The 21,502-nt window shown below is 36.7% G+C and overlaps 1 protein-coding gene across 1 annotated transcript in view; it reads right to left on the bottom strand.

Moving 5' to 3' along the window:
• The window catches only part of TMPRSS15 (transmembrane serine protease 15), a 155,042-nt gene that overhangs the window by 84,136 nt on the left and 49,404 nt on the right, over nucleotides 1–21,502 (bottom strand). The window contains exons 9-11 of the mRNA XM_052647612.1: nucleotides 12,753–12,859; nucleotides 4,020–4,160; nucleotides 3,177–3,326 (exon numbers count right to left, since the gene is read on the bottom strand). Of these exons, the coding sequence (XP_052503572.1) occupies nucleotides 3,177–3,326; nucleotides 4,020–4,160; nucleotides 12,753–12,859 (398 nt within the window). The remainder of the gene's footprint in view (nucleotides 1–3,176; nucleotides 3,327–4,019; nucleotides 4,161–12,752; nucleotides 12,860–21,502) is intronic.

The raw sequence follows: 21,502 nt of genomic DNA, 5'->3' as shown, positions 1-21,502 counted from the left end.
GTCAATCACTTATTAAAAAATGACTTATTGAGTCAAAACTGTAGACATTCACTCATTAACTAAAAATAATTTTACATGTTATACTCTGGCACTGAAAATGCACTAGCGTCTCAAAGATGAAAAAGACAAGGTTCTTGCTCCTGAAGAGAACATTGTGATGAAAAGAAACAAATGAGCAGATATAAGGTCATGTGATAGGAAAAATAAAAGAGGTGCTTTAAAGCTTAATGGAAAGGAAGATTTTAACTTGGAATTTCCAGAAAGGCTTTGTAGAAATTATGATGTGTGATCCATGTCCTCAACACCTAGAACCATGTTTAGTTAAAAGAAGCATTTAATATGTGTTTTTTGAATTGAATTGAAATCTCAGTAGTAAAACACAGTATAGGATTGATTTTGTCTAAGAAAATCATCTAAAAGCATGAATTTCTATTCTGTCCTCTTTGTAATTTTCTTTGATTTTTAAAAGGCTTCCCTGGTAGCTCAGCTGGTAAGATCAAAAGCAATGCACCTGCATTGCTTTTTTGAATTGAATCCACGTGCAATGCAGGAGACTCCGGTTTGATTCCTGGGTCTGGAAGATCTGCTGCAGAAGGGATAGGCTACCCACTCCCATATTCTTGAGCTTCCCTGGTGGCTCAGCTGGTAAAGAATCCACCTGCAAAGCAGAGACCTGGGTTCTATCCTTGGGTTGGGAAGATCCCCTGCAGAAGGGAAAGGGTACCCAATCCAGTATTCTGGCCTGGAGAATTCCATGGACTCCATGGGGTTGCAAAGATTTGGACATAACTGAGCAACTTTCACTTTACTTTGTAAGATCCATATTACATCTGGATTTGCAGTTAGATCTACTTCTACTTCATTGACAATGCTAAAGCCTTTGACTGCATGGATCACAACAAACTGGAACATTCTTAAAGCAATGGGAATACCAGACCACCTACCTATCTCCTGAGAAACCTGTATGCAGGTCAAGAAGCAACAGACAGGACATGGAACAGATTGGTTCAAAATTGGGAAAGGAGTATGACAAGGCTGTATATTGTCACCTTGCTTATTTAACATATATGCAGAGTAAATCACTGAAATGATGGGCTGGATGAATCACAAGCTGAAATCAGACTCTTGGAAGAAATATTAATAACCTCAGATAGGCAGACAATATCATTCTAATGGAAAAAAGTGAAGAGGAAATAACAAATTTCTAGGTGAGGGTTAAAGAGGAAAACAAAAAAGCTGTGTTAAAGCTCAACATTCAGAAAACTATTAATAAGATCATGGCATCCAGTTCCATCACTTCATGGCAAATGGCAGGGAAAAAAGTGGAAGCAGTGACAGATTTTATTGTCTTGGGCTTCAAAATTGCTGATGACAGTGATTACAGTCATGAAATTAAAAGACATTTTCTCCTTGGAAGGAAAGCTATGACAAAACGTGACAGCATATTAAAAAGTAGAGATATAACTTTGCCGAAAAAGTCCATTTAGTCAAAGCTATGATTTTTTGCATCATGTATGGTTGTGAGAGCTGGATGATAAAGAAAGCTGAGCACCAAAAAACTGATGGTTTTAAATTTTGGTGATGGAGGACTCTTCAGAGTCTCTTGGACAGAAAGGAGATCAAACCAGTCAATCCTAAAGGAAATCAATCCTGAATATTCATCGTAAAGACTGATGCTGAAGTTGAAGTTCCGATACTTTGGCCACCTGATGTGAAGAGCTGACTCATTGGGAAAAGACTCTGATGCTGGGAAAAAATAAAGGCAAAAGGAGAAAGGGGTGACAGAGGATGAGATAGTTAGATAGCAACTGAATGCACATGAATCTCAGCAAACTCTGGGAGACAGTGAAGGACAGGGAACGCTGGTGTGCTGCAGACCATGGGGTCGAAAGGAGTCAGACACAACTTAGCGATTGAACAACAATAACAAATATTATGAGTACATGCATCCAAGGTATATGTAGTTGGCCTTTTCACTAGAAGTTCCTTATTCCTTAATAATCCCCAATAATTTCTGGTTTTCTCAGTCAAATTTTATTATCTTAATGTTAATGTTTCCACCTGAAATCCAGTTCTAATATCTCACTTATGTGACAAATATATTTACAAAATATCACCTTTCCCTTCAGTTCAGTTCAGTTCAGTCGCTCAGTAGTGTCCTACTCTTCGCTACCCCATGGACTGCAGCAGGCCAGGTCTCCCTGTCCATCACCAACTATCGGAGTTTACCCAAACTCATGTCCATTGAGTCGCTGATGCCATCCAACCATCTTATCCTCTAGGACCATGCTTTAGAATCAGATCTTCCATAGTTTTTCTCTTATGGTCTGAATGGTGGTCTCCCTCCTGCCCCCGATATGCTGAAACCATAAGCCCAAATGTGATGAGAGTAGAGATGGGTCCTTTGGAGGGTAACCACTTCATGAAGATGAGCACTCATGATGGAATAAGTGATCTTGTAAGAAGAGACAGGAGAGATCTCTCTCTATGTTCTCTCTCTCTGCTACATGAGGATATACTAAGAAGGCTGGTGTCTGTGAACCAAAAGGAGGGCTCTCATCAGAACCACACCATGCAGGCACCCTGACCTCGGACTTCCTGTCTTCAGATTGTGAAAAATAAATATTGATTGTTTAAGAAAATCAATCTCTAAAATTCAGTTATAGCAGCCTGAACAGTCTAAGAAGGCTTATCAGAAGTAAACCTGCCTCGTTATCTGTATTTCAAGATGGTATGATATTGATCTATTGAAAAGTCTTAAAAAACTAATTTCAGCAAAGCTGCAAGGCCCAAGGTCAATATCCAAAATCAACTGGATTTCTATACACTAGCAGTGAACAATGAGAAAGTGAAATTAAGACATAGTAGACCAAAGTTCAGAAAAGTTAATTACCTCGCACAAGTCCACTTAGTTAATAATAAGTGGCAAATCTAGGGTGACAACCTGTCTCTTTGTCTCTAATGGCCTCTGTGTTCTTTTCAACATTTCATGAATATATAAGCTAAAAAACACATTTCTTGAAATACTTTTACTTGCCTAATTGATACCATTTTCAGTTAAATTCATTTTATTAGTTCATGATCAAAAAAAATCTGCATTTAATGCTGCTCAATTTGAACTGTGGAACAGGATGCTGCACTTTCTTCTTGGTTTCTGAGTTAAATATGAATGATACCTGACTCATTGCCAAAAGTGTGATCAAAAGTTGGTCCAGTAGACGGAGGAAAGGTGCTTCCCTGAGTCCTTTCCCACTCGTTGTCATCATTTAGATCCTGGATCCAGAAACAGAAGCCATCTTCAAAATTACAGTTGATTTTCTCATAATCTGTAAATTAAAAATTTGCTTAAAATTGAGTCAATGATATGACTAAGTATAATAGATTGAATTGAAAAAAATATATACTCATACCATTTATAATCAAGTGGCATGCACAGAATTATTTTTTAAAATTAATGCTGGCTGTTTAATTTGATTTAGTTAAAAAAAAAAAAAAAAAGCTTTTGTTGCCAACAGTGTTAATATGTTTCGTATGCCCCATTACGGCTTTAGCCAAGACAAGCCTTTTGTTCTTATTGTTCTTTAAATTTTATAGCTTACCTCTGTTGACTTACCTGCATAAACTTTGTCCCCATTTTTCCTCCCCTTATCTATTTACTAAATTTAATAATCTGGTCAAAATTGAACTGATGTGGAACATTCTCAGAATTAGTTTTATGCTAATTTTAAATCTTTGAATACTTGCAGTATAAAAGTTTAATTTAATTTTTCTATTGAATTATATATTTTTTCAAGTTGGTTATTTCGTTGTTTTGAAAGATGTGAGTGATTTTCTAAATTCTCATTTCTTTCCAAGTATCAAGTGGAGAAAGGTGTTCGTAAGAGATACTCATTGAAGAACTTGCACAATGAAATAGATAATGATCCTTTTCTAAAATATTAGGTTCTGTTGCTTTCAAAATTTCATTATAGCATTAAAGCACCTGAAGATTCAAAGGCTAAGGAATAAACAGTACTTACTATTAAGCTCTTTGCTGTTAAATGTAGTGTATGTTACTTTGAAACCAATATAATCACTTTCGTCAGATTGTATAAGAAAAGTGGCAGTAACTTGATTGGAAAAAATCCGAATTATGCCAGGATTATTTGACCAGAGAGAAGCTATTAAAAAAAAAAAGAAAAGAAAAAAGAAAGAATGTTATATGTACATATGTATCTATTCACTTATCAATTGATGTGTTCAACATTCATCTATCCATTCATCTGATCCTAAGGTTAACTGAAAGCATTAGTCCTAAAATTAATTTATTTGAAATAAAATGTCCCTTGTTCTATTATAATAATGTTTCAAATTAGAAGTATATGTTAAAAAGTTAAGAAACGAAAAATGACTTTAATACTATCAGTATTTCCCATGCTATACTAATAGGGGCTAATTGATGCTTTTGAACTGTGGTGTTGGAGAATATTCTTGAGAGTCCGGTGGACTGTAAGGAGATCCAACCAGTCTATCCTAAAGGAGATCAGTCCTGGGATTTCTTTGGAAGGAATGATGCTAAGGCTGAAACTCCAGTACTTTGGCTACCTTATGTGAAGAGGACTCATTGGAAAAGACTCTGATGCTGGGAGGGATTGGGGGCAGGAGGAGAAGGGGACGACAGAGGATGAGATGGCTAGATGGCATCACTGACTCGATGGATTTGAGTTTGAATGAACTCCGGGAGATGGTGATGGACAGGGAGGCCTGGCGTGCTGTGATTCATTGGGTCGCAGAGTCGAACACGACTGAGCGGCTGAAATGAACTGAACTGAACTGAACTGAACTGAAACTTCATCAAAATAATAGAAATAAGGGTATCTGTTTCTCTTTTTATTTACATAACTGTAGGACCTCAAATGGCACCCCATTCCAGTACTCTTGCCTGGAAAATCCCATGGACAGAGGAGCCTAGTAGGCTGCGGCCCATGGGGTCGCTAAGAGTAGGACATGACTGAGTGACTTCACTTTCACTTTTCACTTTCATGCATTGGAGAAGGAAATGGCAACCCACTCCAGTGTTCTTGCCTGGAGAGTCCCAGTGACGGCGGAGCCTGGTGGGCTGCCGTCTATGGGGTCGCAGAGTCGGACACGACTGAAGCAACGTAGCAGGACCTCACAAAAATCCCAGGCAACTTAAGTATTGTTTCTACAGAATTCTATATTGATCTTGTGTGCTGTGCTTAGCCGGTCAGTCGTGTCCAACTCTTTGCAACCCCATGGACTGTTGCCACGCTTCTCTGTCCATGGGATTCTACAGGCAAGAATACTGGAGTGGGTCGCCATGCCCTCCCCCAGGGGATCTTCCCAACTCAGGGATCGAATCCAGGTCTGCCACATTGAAGGCAGATTCTTTACTGTCTGAGGCACCAGGGAAGCCCATATTGATCTAGTCAGTTTTCTATCTTAATTCTAGCTACAAAAGGTATTACCTTTCAAAATCTTTGATTCTCACGAATTTATATAGTGCTTGAGAAATAAGTACTCATGTGATTTTTTAAAAAAGTATTGTTATATAATATTTTCTTTTTATAAAAATTTGCTTTTAGCACATACATTCTCAAAAGGGGTAATATTGCCTCTTAGATGGTAAAAATTATAAATGGTAAAATTTTTCAGGGGCAGAAGAAAAATTCTTAGTTTTTATAATTGCTAAAAAACTATAAATGGTAAAATTTTTATCAGAAGCAGAAGAAAAATTCTTAGATATTCATACAGTACAGGTATAGACAATATCTGAGATATTAAAATTTCATGGGTGAGCAGCAGGGGGAAAACAATCTAAAAAGTTTCTTAGTAGGAATAATAAAATAGGGTAGGAAAGAGTAGCTTAAATTTTAGTGTAACAGTTTGAACTGGGTATCAGATTCAAGTTTATGAAAGTTACTATGTTTGCAAGTTGAAGACAAAGCATCACTGTTACTTACTGAGTTCCAAAGAAAAATACTTTCAAAACTACTCAAAAATTCTGTGCTTATTGTGTAGAAATCAGTAAAAAATGTGATACATGCATGACAATTTCAATAACATCTAATGGAAAGAAAGCCATGGATAAGCTTTCACTTATATTTTACTCTTTTTCCCGATAAAGCTGTATGTCATTCTTTCAGTATTCTCTCACGAAGAATTCCATTGGTTATTTGGATTCCTTCTACTAGCATATGCAGCTGTGTAGTCTAAATGGTTGGGCTTCTCTGGTAGCTCAGATGGTAACTAATCTGCCTGCAATGCAGGAGACTGGGGTTCAATCCCATGGTAGGGAAGATCTTCCGGAGAAGGGAATGGCAACCCGCTCCAGTATTCTTTTTTTTTTTTAAAGTTAATTGTCTTTAATTAACTTTAAAAAGTTTGTCTCACATACACAGATTTGTCCCACATACACACAAACAAAAGTTTGTCCCACATCTTCAACTAGCCAGAAAGGAACCTTTAAATATCTATTAATTTTTTTTTCTATTTGCTCTTTTTTTTAACATAAATTTATTTATTTTAACTGGAGGTTGATTACTTTACAGTATTGTATTAGTTTTGCCGTACATCAACATGAATCTGCCACAGGTATACATGTCACTCCAGTATTCTTGCCTGGAGCATTCCATGGGCAGAGGAGCCTGCTGGTCTACAGTCGATGGGGTCGCAAAGAGCTATACATGATTGAGCAGCTAGCACACACACACACAAGCCAATGGTTCCCACACTGAAACTTTTTGTAGTCCATAAATGTCTAGTTGTTTAAAGGATGTGAATATTTAAGAAATTTTGCTTCAAAGCTATCTGCCTATGTTTCTTGCTTTCTTTTCTATAGCAATAAAGTTTTTGGGAAAAATGACTTCTGGTAGAATCTGACTGTGGCTATTGGTTCAATAGGGACTTCCTCATGCCTCAGTAGTAAAGAATCTGCCTACCAATGCAGTAGACGTGGGTTTGATCCCTGGGTCAGGAAGATACCCTGAGAAGGAAGTGGCAGCCCACTCCAATAGTCATGCCTCGGAAATCCAATGGACAGAGTAGCCTGGCAGGCTAATGTCCATGGGATTGCAAAGAGTTGGATATGATTGAATGACTAATACACACACACCACACTGTGGTTATTTTTGTCATCGGACAAGTTGACAATTCAAGAGGAGCCTCAAGAAGATCCATTATGTTTATTACATATCTTCAGCTATACTATTTCCATTTTTGTGTGATTCAGTTTTAAAAACATAGTCTTAAACTATAACTTCCAATACTAAGAATATGATAATAACAGTCCTTAGGTCTAACAGTCCTTTGGGAATGGAATAACAGCTAAGCATTTAGGATATAAAGAAAAGAGTAATAAGTACACACACAGAAAAAATGAATTTCTGAGACTGGAAACTTGAAATTGCTTTCAGCATTCTCTAAAGGCTGTTTTTTTATGTCTTTCTTTGCAGATCCATAAATATATATATGTATTTTTGAATAAAATATTAACTGAATATTTATTATCTTCTATAATTTTCATTATAGAGGACTGGAATGTAAAAGTAGGAAGTCAAGAAACACCTGGAGTAACAGGAAAATTTGGCCTTGAGTACAGAATGAAGCAGGGCAAAGGTTAATAGAGTTTTGCTAAGAGAATGCACTGATCATAGCAAACACCCTCTTCCATGAAACAAGAGAAGACTTTACACATGGACATCATAAGATGGTCAACATCAAAATCAGATTGATTATATTCTTTGCAGCCAAAATGTAGAAGCTCTATACAGTCAGCAAAAACAAGACCGGGAGCTGACTGTGGCTCAGATCATGAACTCCTTATTACCAAATTCAGACTTAAACTAAAGAAAGTGGGGAAAACCACTAGACCATTCAGGTATGACCTAAATCAAATCCCTTACGATTATACAGTGGAAGTGGGAAATAGATTTAAGGGACTAGATCTGATAGATAGACTGCCTGATGAACTATGGACGGAGGTTCATGATATTGTACAGAAGACAGTGATCAAGATCATCCCCAAGAAAAAGAAATGCAAAAAAGCAAAATGGCTGTCTGAGGAGGTCTTACAAATAGCTGTGAAAAGAAGAGAAGTGAAAAGCACAGGAGAAAAGGAAAGATAAGCCCATTTGAATGCAGAGTTCAAAAGAATAGCAAGAAAAGATAAGAAAGCCTTCCTCAGTGATCAGCTCAAAGAAATAGAGGAAAACAATAGAATGGGAAGGACTAGAGATCTCTTCAGGAAAAATAGAGATACCAAGGGAACATTTCATGCAAAGATGGGCTCAATAAAGGACAGAAATGGTATGGACCTCGCAGAAGATATTAAGAAGAGGTGGCAAGAATACACAGAAGAACTATACAAAAAATCTTCACGACCCAGATGATCACGATGGTATGATCCCTCACCTAGAGCCAGACATCCTGGAATGCAAACTCAAGTGGGCCTTAGGAAGTATCACTACGAACAAAGCTAGAGGAAGTAATGGAATTCCAGTTGAGCTATTTCAAATTCTAAAAGATGACGCTGTGAAAGTGCTGCACTCAATATGCCAGCAAATTTGGAAAACTCAGCAGTGGCCACAGGACTGGAAAATGTCAGTTTTCATTTCCAAAAGGCAATGCCAAAGAATGCTCAAACTACTGCCCCATTGCACTCATCTCACAGCTAATAAAGCAATGCTCAAAATTCTCTATCCCAGGCTTCAACAATATGTGAACTGTGAGTTTCCAGATGTTCAAGCTGGTTTTAGAAAAGGCAGAAGAACCAGAGATCAAATTGCCAACATCCGCTGGATCATTGAAAAAAAAAGAGAGTTGCAGAAAAGAAAAAAAAAAACCATCTATTTCTGTTTTATTGACTATGTCAAAGCCTTTGTGTGGATAACGACAAATGTGGAATATTCTGAAAGAAATGGGAACACCAGACCACCTGACCTGCCTCTTGAGAAACCTATATGCAGTCAGGAAGCAATAGTTAGAACTGGACATGGAACAACAGACTCGTTCCAAATAGGAAAAGAAGTACTTCAAGGCTATATATTGTCACCCTGCTTATTTAACTTATATGCAGAGTACCTCATGAAAAACCCTGGACTGGATGAAGCACAAGCTGGAGTCAAGATTGCCAGGAGAAATATGATAAACCTCAGATATGCAGATGACACCGCCTTTATGACAGAAAATGAAAAGGAAATAAAGAGCCTCTTGATGAAAGTGGAAGAGGAGACTGAAAAAGTTGGCTTAAACCTGAACACTCAAAATACAAAGATCATTGCATCTGGTCACATCACTTCATGGCAAAAATGGGGAAACAGTGGAAACAGTGACAGATTTTATTTTCTGGGGCTCAAAATCACTGTAGATGGTGATTTCAACCATGAAATTAAAAGATGCTTTCTCCTTGGATGGAAAGTTATGACCAACCTAGACAGCATATTCAAAAGCTGAGACATTACTTTGCCAAAAAAAGGTCCGTCTAGTCAAGGCTATGGTTTTTCTAGTGTTCATGTATGAATGTGAGAATTGGACTGTGAAGAAAGCTGAGCACCGAAGAATCGATGCTTTTGAACTGCGGTGTTGGAGAAGACTCTTGAGAGTCCTTGGACTGCAAGGAGATCCAACCAGTCCATCGTAAAGGAGATCAGTCCTGAGTGTTCACTGGAAGGACTTAATGTTGAAGCTGAAACTCCAATCCTTTGGCCACCTGATGCAAATGACTGACTCATTGCAAAAGACCCTGATGCTGGGAAAGATTTAAGGCGGGAGGAGAATGGGGAGACTGAGGATGAGGTAGTTGGATGGCATCACCAACTCAATGGACATGAGTTTTAGTAAATTCTAGGGGTTGGTGATGGACAGGGAGGCCTGACATGCTGCAGTTCATGGGGTTGCAAAGAATTGGACATGACTGAACGACCTAACTGAACTAAACCATTTCAATACCCAGCACTGATAATAATTAACACTAATGAATTTAATATTGTTCCTTTATAACTACAACTGAAAACATTTTTGAACTATTCTGTTAATTTATTCTAATTTACCCTGATTCTCAAACTTACTTGGAAATAAGTATTTCCAAATACTTCCTACTGCTCTCTATATTGTCTGTCTTTATGAAATGCCCATCTTCCTCTGAAACCTTTCACAAGAGAACTTTTACATCATGACTTTATATAAAAATGACTGAAAAACCCCTTTAAAATTTGTTTATACTGACATATTCCTAATCAAGTATGCAGTAGCTATTTTATGGTGCTGGAAACTTGTATTTTCTTATATTTCTTTACATAATCTGATTTTCATTGCTTTAATTAAAATATCTGTTTATTTCCATGTTATAAAGTTAATTATCTTTATTCTGAATTGTAATTTAATAAAAGTAAGTTTGTACATATCTCTCACAGAAAGAAACTTACTAAAATATTTAGAAAATAGATAAAAGTATCAGCATATTTAAAAAACAAAATACCTTTAAAACTGTAATAAAAATTATTGATCTCCATTGATTAACTACTATATACCATAATATATAAACCTGTTGGTTTGAATTTAAATAAAAAATACAAAATCTTTACAATATATCAGGCATGTGCTAGAATCTAGAGGTAAGATAGTTTAACCTATCTTCAAACAAGGTATTATTTTAAAATTTAAAATGTAATTTTAATAACAATGCCATTTCTCATATTTTTTCAAGTTAAACTAATATATTTAATTTAAAAAACTTTGAAATATTTTCATATTTCAAAAAGACCCTAAAAACTAAAAAACTACCTATTTATTATAATTTAAATTAGTTTTCTTGTTTTTTTTTTCTATTTTCTATTTGGATATTTAGTTTTCTTATTGGATATTTATGACAATTATTTATGCATTATTCATATCACTAAATCTAATGACTCGAAGATTTTGTTATATATTTCTGATGATCTAAGCTTGTGAAAATAAGTAAAAATAGCATTCAGGCAAATTGTAGCTGTAGAGAAGAGAGCATGAGGGTAATTTCACCTACCACTTTGGCCAGTTAACCTCTATGAATTTAGTTTTTATCATCCGTAAAATAAAGATTGTAACAACACCTACATAATATGGTTTACAGGAGGTTTTTTTTGAGTTAAGGTAATGATTACACTACTTTGAATATTTCAAGTGATCAAAGTATGCTAAATTTTATTATTAACATCACATTGGCCCTTGGAGAAATTTATATGAGCTGGGTTATTTATCCAGCTATGTAAATATTTATATTGACATAATTGGAATGAACTTGATTTATCAACTACAGAAATAAGTAGATTATGAAATGACTGGTCCATTTATTTAAGTCCAAATGTGACTTACCATGAGTTCATCTGTTTTATGTATACTCATTATTATATTTGTACTTGGAGCTTTTAAAGCACAATGAATTAATACACTGTGTTTGAAGTCAAGACTGTTTGAGTCTGATTTCTATCTCCAACACTAACTACCTTTGTGGACTTGTTGTCATTTAACTTCTTGGACATCACTTTCCTCTCTTGTAATGCATATTTTGCAGATTTGTTAAAAATGTTAAATAAGATATCCACATAGAGCACTCAGTATGTTGAGTGCCACACTGAAAGCACCCAATAATAAGTACATGTTATTATCATATGCTCAAATACTTGTCAGATCAATAGGTCAATCAAAGCATGTGTTAGATAAGACCTACTTTTCACTGCTCATAATTGCAATTTAAAAATCCAAAATTATATATATATATATATATATATATATATATATATATATATATACAGCTCAGCTATACTGGTGGCTCAGCGGTAAGGAATCCACCTGCAGTGCAGCAGCTGCAGGAAACACAGATCCAACCCCTGAGTCAGTAAGATCTCCTGGAGGGGGGCATGGCAACCCACTCCAGCATTCTTGCCCGGAGAATTCCATTGACAGAGAAGCCTGGCAGGCTACAGTCCATAGGATCGCAAAGAGTCAGACACAACTGAAATGACTTGACATTCATGAATATATGGAGCTATGATTTAAACTTTAATGAGAGATACCTCTTGTAACCTCATCTTAGCTCTGCACTTGATTATTTCTCAAAAGTGTGAGGAAAACTAGTTATTCCCTGGATTTCACTGCCACATTCGTCCTTATTTTATTTCCTCCTTCATTCCTATTTTATTTTCACTCCCATTTTTTTGGCTACCATGAATAGGTCTATGCATTTGGGGATCAGATGGTATAAAGTGGAGTAGCCACACATATATTATTGGTGCTTTTTTCAGCTCCCACTGATGTCTATGTCCACAATGACAAATGGTTGCACCATACCATCCAAACCATCCACTTAAAGAGCTTACATCTTGATCTAGTCATTGTGTTATCCATTTTATTGGTAATAGTCCTGAAAGAGCCTGAGAAGCAGAGTGCATATTAAAAAGAGAAAAAACAAATCAAATGTTGAAGAAAAATAGTCATTTTTAGGGTTTGTTTGAATTTTGTTTAATGAGAAGTAACACAGGATAGAGTAAAATTCCACATGAAGAGGATCATGTGAAACAGTATCTCTTTTATTACTAAGAAGATTGATTATGCAGAGCACTAAATTATTAATTTTTATAATGAAGATCAGTTTTTCCTTTTAGAGACAAAGTAAAAATTCATATTCAGCTCAAAATCAAAGTGAAAGCACAATCTACTCCATAAATTTTGTACATATTTTCATTTTGATAATGAACTGTATATTTGCTTTAACTTACCTCTTAAAATCTTGCTTGAACCCATTCCTTCATAAATATTTAATACATCTGCATAATATGTATTAAAATAATCAAAGTTCAGTTGAATGGAAAGTCCTTGGTTTACACTAAATTAAAAGCAAAAAAAAAAATAGATTATTAAACATTTAACAGTTGGCACAACTCAATGCATTCTCAAATTTTAATGTATTATTCCAAATGTAATAAAAATATATAACCTGTGATGGACACTCAACAAATATTTAAATGTAAAGAATGGTATTTGTAACACAATATTGTTCTTCAGCTCTCTGGAACTCTTAATTTGCATGACTGAAACTCTGTATCCCTGATCAGTAACTCCCCACTGTTTCCACTGCTCTACTTTTTGTCTCCATCATTTTGAATGCTTTAGATACTTCATGTAAGTGAAATCATGCAAGATTTGTCCTCCTGTGACTGGTTTATTTCACTTAGTATAATGTCCTTAAGGTGCGACCATGTTATCACAGGTTTTTCTTCTGCTGTAAAGATAGGATTTCCCTCTTTTAATGACTGAATAATATTCCACTGTTTATATAGTGAAACCATAGTTTCTTTATCCATTTTTCTGTCAATAAACATGTAGGCTAGTAATAAATGTTTTAGGCTGTGTAGGCTGTTTCTAATTTAGGCTGTTTCTACCTCTTGGCTATTGTGAGTAATGTTATAATGAACATGGGAGAGTGTATCTTTTAGAGATCTTGATTTCAATTCTTTTGAATAAATACTCAAAGAAATCAGATTGCCAGATCATATAGTAGTTATATTTTTATTTCTTTAGGGAAATTTCATACTGCTTTCTATAATGACTTACTATTTTACATTCCAATTAACAGCACACAAGTGTTCCAATTTTTCCACATCCTCACCAATATTTATAATGTTCTGATTTTTTTGATAATGACCATTATTATTTTGATTTGCATTTCCATGATGATTATTGATGTTTGCCATTTGTATGTCTTTTTTTAAAAAAGAAATATCTATTGAGACCTCTGCCCAATGTTTATTTAGTTTATTTTGCCATTGAGCTTTGAAGGAGTTCCTTATATATTTTGGATATTAACTCCTTATTAGAAAATGGTTTGCAAATATTTTCATACATTCCTTAGATTGCCTTTTCATGCTGTTTCCTTTACTGTCTGGAAGGTTTTTAATGAGATATACTGCCATTTGTTGATTTTTGCTTTTGTTGCCTGTGCTTTTGTTTACAAATTCAGGAAATCACTGTGAAGACCAAAGCTATGAATTTTCCTTCCATATTTTCTTCTATGAGATTTATAATTTCAGGTCTTATGTTTAAACCTTTACTTAATTTTGAGTTGATTTTGTGTATGGTGTAAGATAAAGGCAAATTTTGTTCTGTATTAGAATATCTAGTTTTACCAACACCATTTGTTGAAGAGAAAGCTGTTTCCCCATCTTGTGGTTTTTCCATCCTTGTTAAAGATGATTTGATCATATATATGTGGGCTATTTCTGTCCTCTCTGTTCTTCTTCATTGGTCTATATGTCTATTTTTATGCTGGAACTATACTTACTGGAGAAGGAAATGGCAACCCACTCCAGTGTCCTTGCTTGGAGAATCCCAGGGATGGAGGAGCCTGGTGGGCTGCCATCTATGGGGTCATACAGAGTTGGACACGACTGAAGTAACTTAGCAGCAGCATACATACTGATTACCATAGCTTTGTAATATAGTTTGAAATCAAGACATGTGAGGCTTTGTTCTCTTTCTCAAAATTGTTTTAGCTATTTTGGGTCCTTTGTGATCCAATGTGAATTTTAAGATTCTTTTTTCCAAGTTTTTTAAAAGTCATTGGGACTTTCATAGGGATTGTGATAAACTTATAGATCATTTTCAGTAGTAGAGACATTATTATATTATGTTACTATATTTTAACAGCATTATCTTCCAATTCATAAATGTGAGATGCTTTTCCATTTGTCTTTAAATTACGTCAGTCATGTCTAATTATTTTCACTGTTTAAAACTTCTACCTTGGGGAATTCAGAAGATGCTGGAGGAATAAGATGGGGAGACCACTTTCTCCCTGACAAATTCATCAAAAGAACATTTCAACGCTGAGTAAATTCTACAAAACAACTTCTGAATGCTGGCGGAGGACATCAGGCACTCAGCAAAGCAGATCATTGTCTTCAAAAATAGGTAGGAAAAATATAAAAGACTAAAAAGAGACAAAGGAGGTAGGGAGGGAGCTCCATCCCAGGAAGGGAGTCCCACCAGGAAGGGAGTCTTAAAAAGAGAGAAGTTTCCAAACACCAGGAAACACTCTCATTCCCGAGTCTGTGGTGAGCCTTGGAAGCACAGAGGGCAACATAACAGGGAAGAAAAATAAATAAATAATTAAAACCAACAGATTACGAGCCCAGTGGTAACTCCCCCAGCAGAGAAGCAGCACAGACGCCTGCATCCACCACTAGCAAGTGGGGGCTAGGCAGGGAGGCACGGGCTGCAGTGCTTTTTAAGAATTGGGCCGGAATGCCCTGAATGTAACCAGAGCGGCTAACTTGGGCTAGCATACCAGACTGGGATAGCTACCACGCAAAAAGCTCTAACATAAGACACCAGGAGGACTGCACACAGAACAAAGGACGGAACAAAAATAGCCGGCTGCAGACCATCCCCTGCGCTGACAGGCAGCCAGAGCTGTAAAGGGCTGGAAGAGGGCAATTGGAGCCCCAGAGAGACTTTACCTACCAAACTGCAAGCAGGCTTCTTTGCTAACTAAGACTTCTTGGGGTTCTGGACAGTCACCATCTGCCTGACAAGGGGTGCCCGCGGTACACCCAGAAAACTGAGCAGCAGGGAAAAGCGATAAGTCGCAGTGACTGCGCTCGCCAAACACCTGAGCTACTTGGTCCTGGGAAGGGCACAAAACGCAGGCCCAACCGAATCTGCACCTCTAAGGGCCCCCTGAGAGCCGAGCCTGAGTGGCTTAGACCTGGGAGGGGCATGCAGCCCAGGGCCAGCCTCAGACGGTTCCCGGCGGAGCAACGTAGAGCTTGAGCGGTGTGCGCTGTGTGCAGGGGCATGCCCAGTGTGGCTGAGACACTGCGAGCACACGCCAGTGTTGTTTGTTTGCAGGATCCTTCCCTCCCCACAGCGCGACTGAACAAGTGAGCCTAAAAAAAAGAGTCCACCACTGCCCCCCTTGTGTCAGGGCAGAAATCGGACACTGAAGAGACCAGCAAACAGAAGAAGCTAAACAGAGGGAACCGCCTTGGAAGTGACACCACACTGACCACAACACCAGAGAAATTCCCAGAAATATCTTTACTATATTTATGACCATTCTCTCTCTTTTTGTTGTTGTTGACGTTGTTTGATTGTTTTTTCTACTTTTCTCTTTCTTCTCCTCTCTTTCTTCTCCTTTTTTTATTAACTTTTTAAAATTTTTAAGTCCTCTATTTTGACTCCTTTAATTTTAATTTTTATAACCTACTATCACTTTTCAAAAAAAAAAAAGACCCTAATTTTAAAGCAAATTCCATATATATATATTTTTGTGGTTGTTGTTGTTGTTTAATAATTCTCTTGACTTTTTTTTTTTCTTCTTGTTCTTCTTCTTTTATTTAATATTGTATTTTTGAAAATCCAACCTCTACTCTAGATTTTTAATCTTTGCTTTTTGGTATTTGTTGTCAATTTTGTACATTTAAAAACCCAATCTTCAGTACCCAAGTTTACCTGAGAGCGAGATTACTGGCTTGACCACTCTCTCTTCCCTTGGACTCTCCTTTTTCTCTACCAGGTTGTCTCTGTCTCCTCCATCCCCCTTCTCTTCTCTACCCAACTCTGTGAATCTCTGTGTGTTCCAGATGATGGAGAACACTTAGGGAACTGGTTACTGGCTGGATCTGTCTCTCTCCTTTTCATTTCTCTCTTTTATCCTCCTGGTCACCTCTGTCTACTTCCTCCCTCTCCTCTTCCCTGTATAACTCCAAGAATATCTCTGAGCAGTCCAGACTGAGGAGTGCACATAAGGAAGTGATTACTGGCTAGCTTGCTCTCTCCTCCTTGGATCCCACCTCATCTCATTCCAGTCGCCTTTAACTACCCCCTCCCTCTTCTCTTCTCCATGTAACTCAGTGAACCTCTCTGGGTGTCCTTCAATGTGGAGAAACTTTTCATCTTTAACCTAGATGTTTTATCATTGGTGCTGTATAGATGGAGAAGTCTTGAGGCTACTGTAAAAATAAAACTGAAAACCAGAAGCAGGAGGCTTCAGTTCAAATCCTGAAAACATCAGAGAACTCCTGAATCCAGGGAACATTAATTGATAGGAGCTCATCAAATGCCTCCATACCTACACTGAAACCAAGCACCACCCAAGGGCCAACAAGTTCCAGAGCAAGACATACCACACAAATTCTCCAGCAACACAGGAACACACCCCTGAGCTTCAATATACAGGCAGCTCAAGTTACCCCCAAACCATAGACGTCTCACAACTCATTGCTGGACACTTCATTGCACTCCAGAGAGAAGAAATCCAGCTCTATCCACCAGAACTCCAAAACAAGCTTCCCTAACCAAGAAAGCTTGACAAGCCACTGATACAACCCCACCCACAGTGAGAAAACTCCATAATAAAGAGAACTCCACAAATTCCCAGAATACAGAAAGGCCACCCCAAATGCAGCAATATAACCAAGATGAAGAGACAGAGGAACACTCAGCAGGTAAAGGAACAGGAGAAAAGCACATCAAACCAAACACAAGAGGAAGAGATAAGGAATCTACCTGAGAAAGAATTCCAAATAATGATAGTGAAAATGATCCAAAATTTTGAGATAAAAATGGAATCACAGATAAATAGCCTAGAGACAAGGAATGAGAAGAGGTGAGAAAGGTTTAACAAGGACCTAGAAGAAATAAAAAAGAGTCAATATATAATGCATAATGCAATAAATGAGATCAGAAACACTCTGGAGGCAACAGATAGTAGAATATCGGAGGCAGAAGATAGGATTAGTGAAATAGAAGATAGAATGGTAGAAATAAATGAATCAGAGAGGAAAAAAGAGAAATGAATTAAAAGAAATGAGGACAATCTCAGAGACCTCTGGGACAATATGAAATGCTCCAAAATTCGAATTATAGGAGTCCCAGAAGAAGACAAAAAGAAAGACCATGAGAAAATACTTTAGGAGATAACAGTTGAAAACTTCCCTAAAATGGGGAAGGAAATAATCACCCAAGTCCAAGAAACCCAGAGAGTTCCAAACAGGATAAACCCAAGGCGAAACACCCCAAGACACATATTAATCAAATTAACAAAGATCAATCACAAAGAACAAATATTAAAAGCAGCAAGGGAAAAACAACAAATAACACAAAAGGGGATTCCCATGAGGATAACAGCTGATCTTTCAATATAAACGCTTCAGGCCAGGAGGGAATGGCAGGACATACACAAAGTAATGAAAGAAAATAACCTACAGCCCAGATTACTGTACACAGCAAGGATCTCATTCAAATATGAAGGAGAAATCAAAAGCTTTATAGACAAGCAAAAGCTGAGAGAATTCAGCACCACCAAACCAGCTCTCCAACAAATGCTAAAGGATATTTTCTAGACAGGAAACACAAAAAGGGCGTATAAACCCGAACCCAAAACAGTAAAGTAAATGGCGATGGGATCATACTTATCAATAATTACCTTAAACGTTAATGGGTTGAATGCCCCAACCAAAAGGCAGAGACTGGCTGAATGGACACAAAAACAAGATCCCTATATATGCTGCCTGCAAGAGACCCACCTCAAAACAAGGGACACATACAGACTGAAAGTGAAGGGCTGGAAAAAGATATTCCACACAAATAGAGACCAAAAAGAAAGCAGGAGTAGCAATACTCATATCCGATAAAATAGACTTTAAAACAAAGGCTGTGAAAAGAGACAAAGAAGGCCACTACATAATGATCAAAGGATCAATCCAAGAAGAAGATATAACAATTATAAATATATATGCACCCAACATAGGAGCACTGCAATATGTAAGACAAATGCTAACAAGTATAAGAGGGGAAATGAACAATAACACAATAATAGTGGGGGACTTTAATACCTCCCTCACATCTATGGACAGATCAACTAAACAGAAAATTAACAAAGAAATGCAAACTTTAAATGATACAATAGACCAGTTAGACCTAATTGATATCTATAGGACATTTCACCCCCAAACAATGAATTTCACCTTTTTCTCAAGTGCTCACGGAACCTTCTCCAGGATAGATCACATCCTGGGCCATAAATCTAAACTTGATAAATTAAAAAAAAATTGAAATAATTCCAAGCATATTTTCTGACCATAATGCATTAAGATTAGATCTCAATTACAGGAGAAAAACTATTAAAAATTCCAACATATGGAGGCTGAACAACATGCTGCCGAATAACCAACAAATCACAGAAGAAATAAAAAAGAAATCAAAATATGCATAGAAATGAATGAAAATTAAAACACAACCACCTGAAACCTGTGGGACACTATAAAAGCAGTGCTAAGAGGAAAGTTCATAGCAATACAGGCATACCTCAAGAAACAAGAAAAAAGTCAAATAAATAACCTAACTCTACACCTAAAGCAATTAGAAAAGGAAGAAATGGAGAACCCCAGAGTTAGTAGATGGAAAGAAATCTTAAAAATTAGGGCAGAAATAAATGCAAAAGAAACAAAAGAGACCATAGCAAAAATCAACAGAACAAAAAGCTGGTTCTTTGAAAGGATAAATAAAATTGACAAACCATTAGCCAGACTCATCAAGAAAAAAAGGGAGAAAAATCAAATCAATAAAATTAGAAATGAAAATGGAGAGATCACAACAGACAACACAGAAATACAAAGCATCATAAGAGACTACTACCAGCAATTATATGCCAATAAAATGGACAACGTGGAAGAAATGGACAAATTCTTAGAAAAGTACAACTTTCCAAAATAGAAGCAGGAAGAAATAGAAAATCTTAACAGACCCATCACAAGCATGGAAATTGAAACTGTAATCAGAAATCTTCCAGCAAACAAAATCCCAGGTCCAGACGGCTTCACAGCTGAATTCTACTAAAAATTTCGAGAAGAGCGAACACCTATCCTAGTCAAACTATTCCAGAGAGGAAGGTAAACTTCCAAACTCATTCTATGAGGCCACCATCACCCTAATACCAAAACCTGACAAAGATGCCACAAAAAAAGAAAACTACAGGCCAATATCACTGATGAACATAGATGCAAAAATCCTTAACAAAATTCTAGCAAAATTCAGAATCCAACAACACATTAAATAGATCATACACCATGACCAAGTGGGCTTTATCCCAGGGATGCAAGGATTCTTCAATATCCGCAAATCAATCAATGTAATTCACCACATTAACAAATTGAAAAATAAAAGCCATATGATTATCTCAATAAATGCAGAGAAGGCCTTTGACAAAATTCAACATCCATTTATGATAAAAACTCTCCAGAAAGCAGGCATAGAAGGAACATACCTCAACATAATAAAAGCTATATATGACAAACCCACAGCAAACATTATCCTCAATGGTGAAAAACTGAAATCATTTCCCCTAAAGTCAGGAACAAGACAAGGGTGCCCGCTTTAACCACTACAATTCAACATAATTCTGGAAGTTTTGGCCACAGCAATCAGAGCAGAAAAAGAAATAAAAGGAATCCAAATTGGAAAAGAAGAAGTAAAACTCTCACTGTTTGCAGATGACATGATTCTCTACATAGAAAACCCTAAAGCCTCCACCAGAAAATTACTAGAGCTAATGAATGAGTATAGTAAAGTTGCAGGATATAAAATCAGCACACACAAATCCCTTGCATTCCTATACACTAATAATGAGAAAGTATAAAAAGAAATTAAGGAAATAATTCCATTCACCATTGCAACGAAAAGAATAAAATACTTAGGAATATAGCGACCTAAAGAAGCTAAAGATCTATATATAGAAAATTATAAAACACTGATGAAAGAAATCAAAGAGGACACTAATAGATGGAGAAATATACCACGTTCATGGATTGGAAGAATCAATATAGTGAAAATCAGTATACTTCCCAAAGCAATCTATAGATTCAATGCACTCCCTATCAAGCTACCAGCGGCATTTTTCACAGAACTAGAACAAATAATTTCAAGATTTGTATGGAAATATAAAAAACCTCGAATAGCCAAAGCAATCTTGAGAAAGAAGAATGGAACTGGAGGTATCAACCTGCCTGACTTCAGGCTCTACTATAGAGACACAGTCATCAAGACAGTATGGTACTGGCACAAAGACAGAAATATAGATCAATGGAACAAAATAGAAAGCCCAGAGATAAATCCACACACCTATGGACATTTTATCTTCGACAAAGGAGGCAAGAATATACAATGGAGGAAAGACAATCTCTTTAACAAGTGGTGCTGGGAAAACTGGCCAACCACTTGTAAAAGAATGAAACTAGATCACTTTCTAACACCATACACAAAAATAAACTCAAAATGAATTAAAGGTCTAAATGTAAGACCAGAAACTATATAACTCCTAGAGGAGGACATAGGCAAAACACTCTCCGACATAAATCACAGCAGGATCCTCTACGATCCACCTCCCAGAATACTGGAAATAAAAGCAAAAATAAACAAATGGGATCTAATTAAAGTTAAAAGCTTCTGCACAACAAAGGAAAGTATAAGC

Source organism: Budorcas taxicolor, chromosome 1 (assembly GCF_023091745.1).
Source record: "Budorcas taxicolor isolate Tak-1 chromosome 1, Takin1.1, whole genome shotgun sequence".
Lineage (NCBI taxonomy): Eukaryota > Metazoa > Chordata > Mammalia > Artiodactyla > Bovidae > Budorcas > Budorcas taxicolor.
The sequence above is the reverse complement of the archived record's forward strand: the minus strand, read 5'-3'. Positions and strand labels throughout refer to the sequence as shown.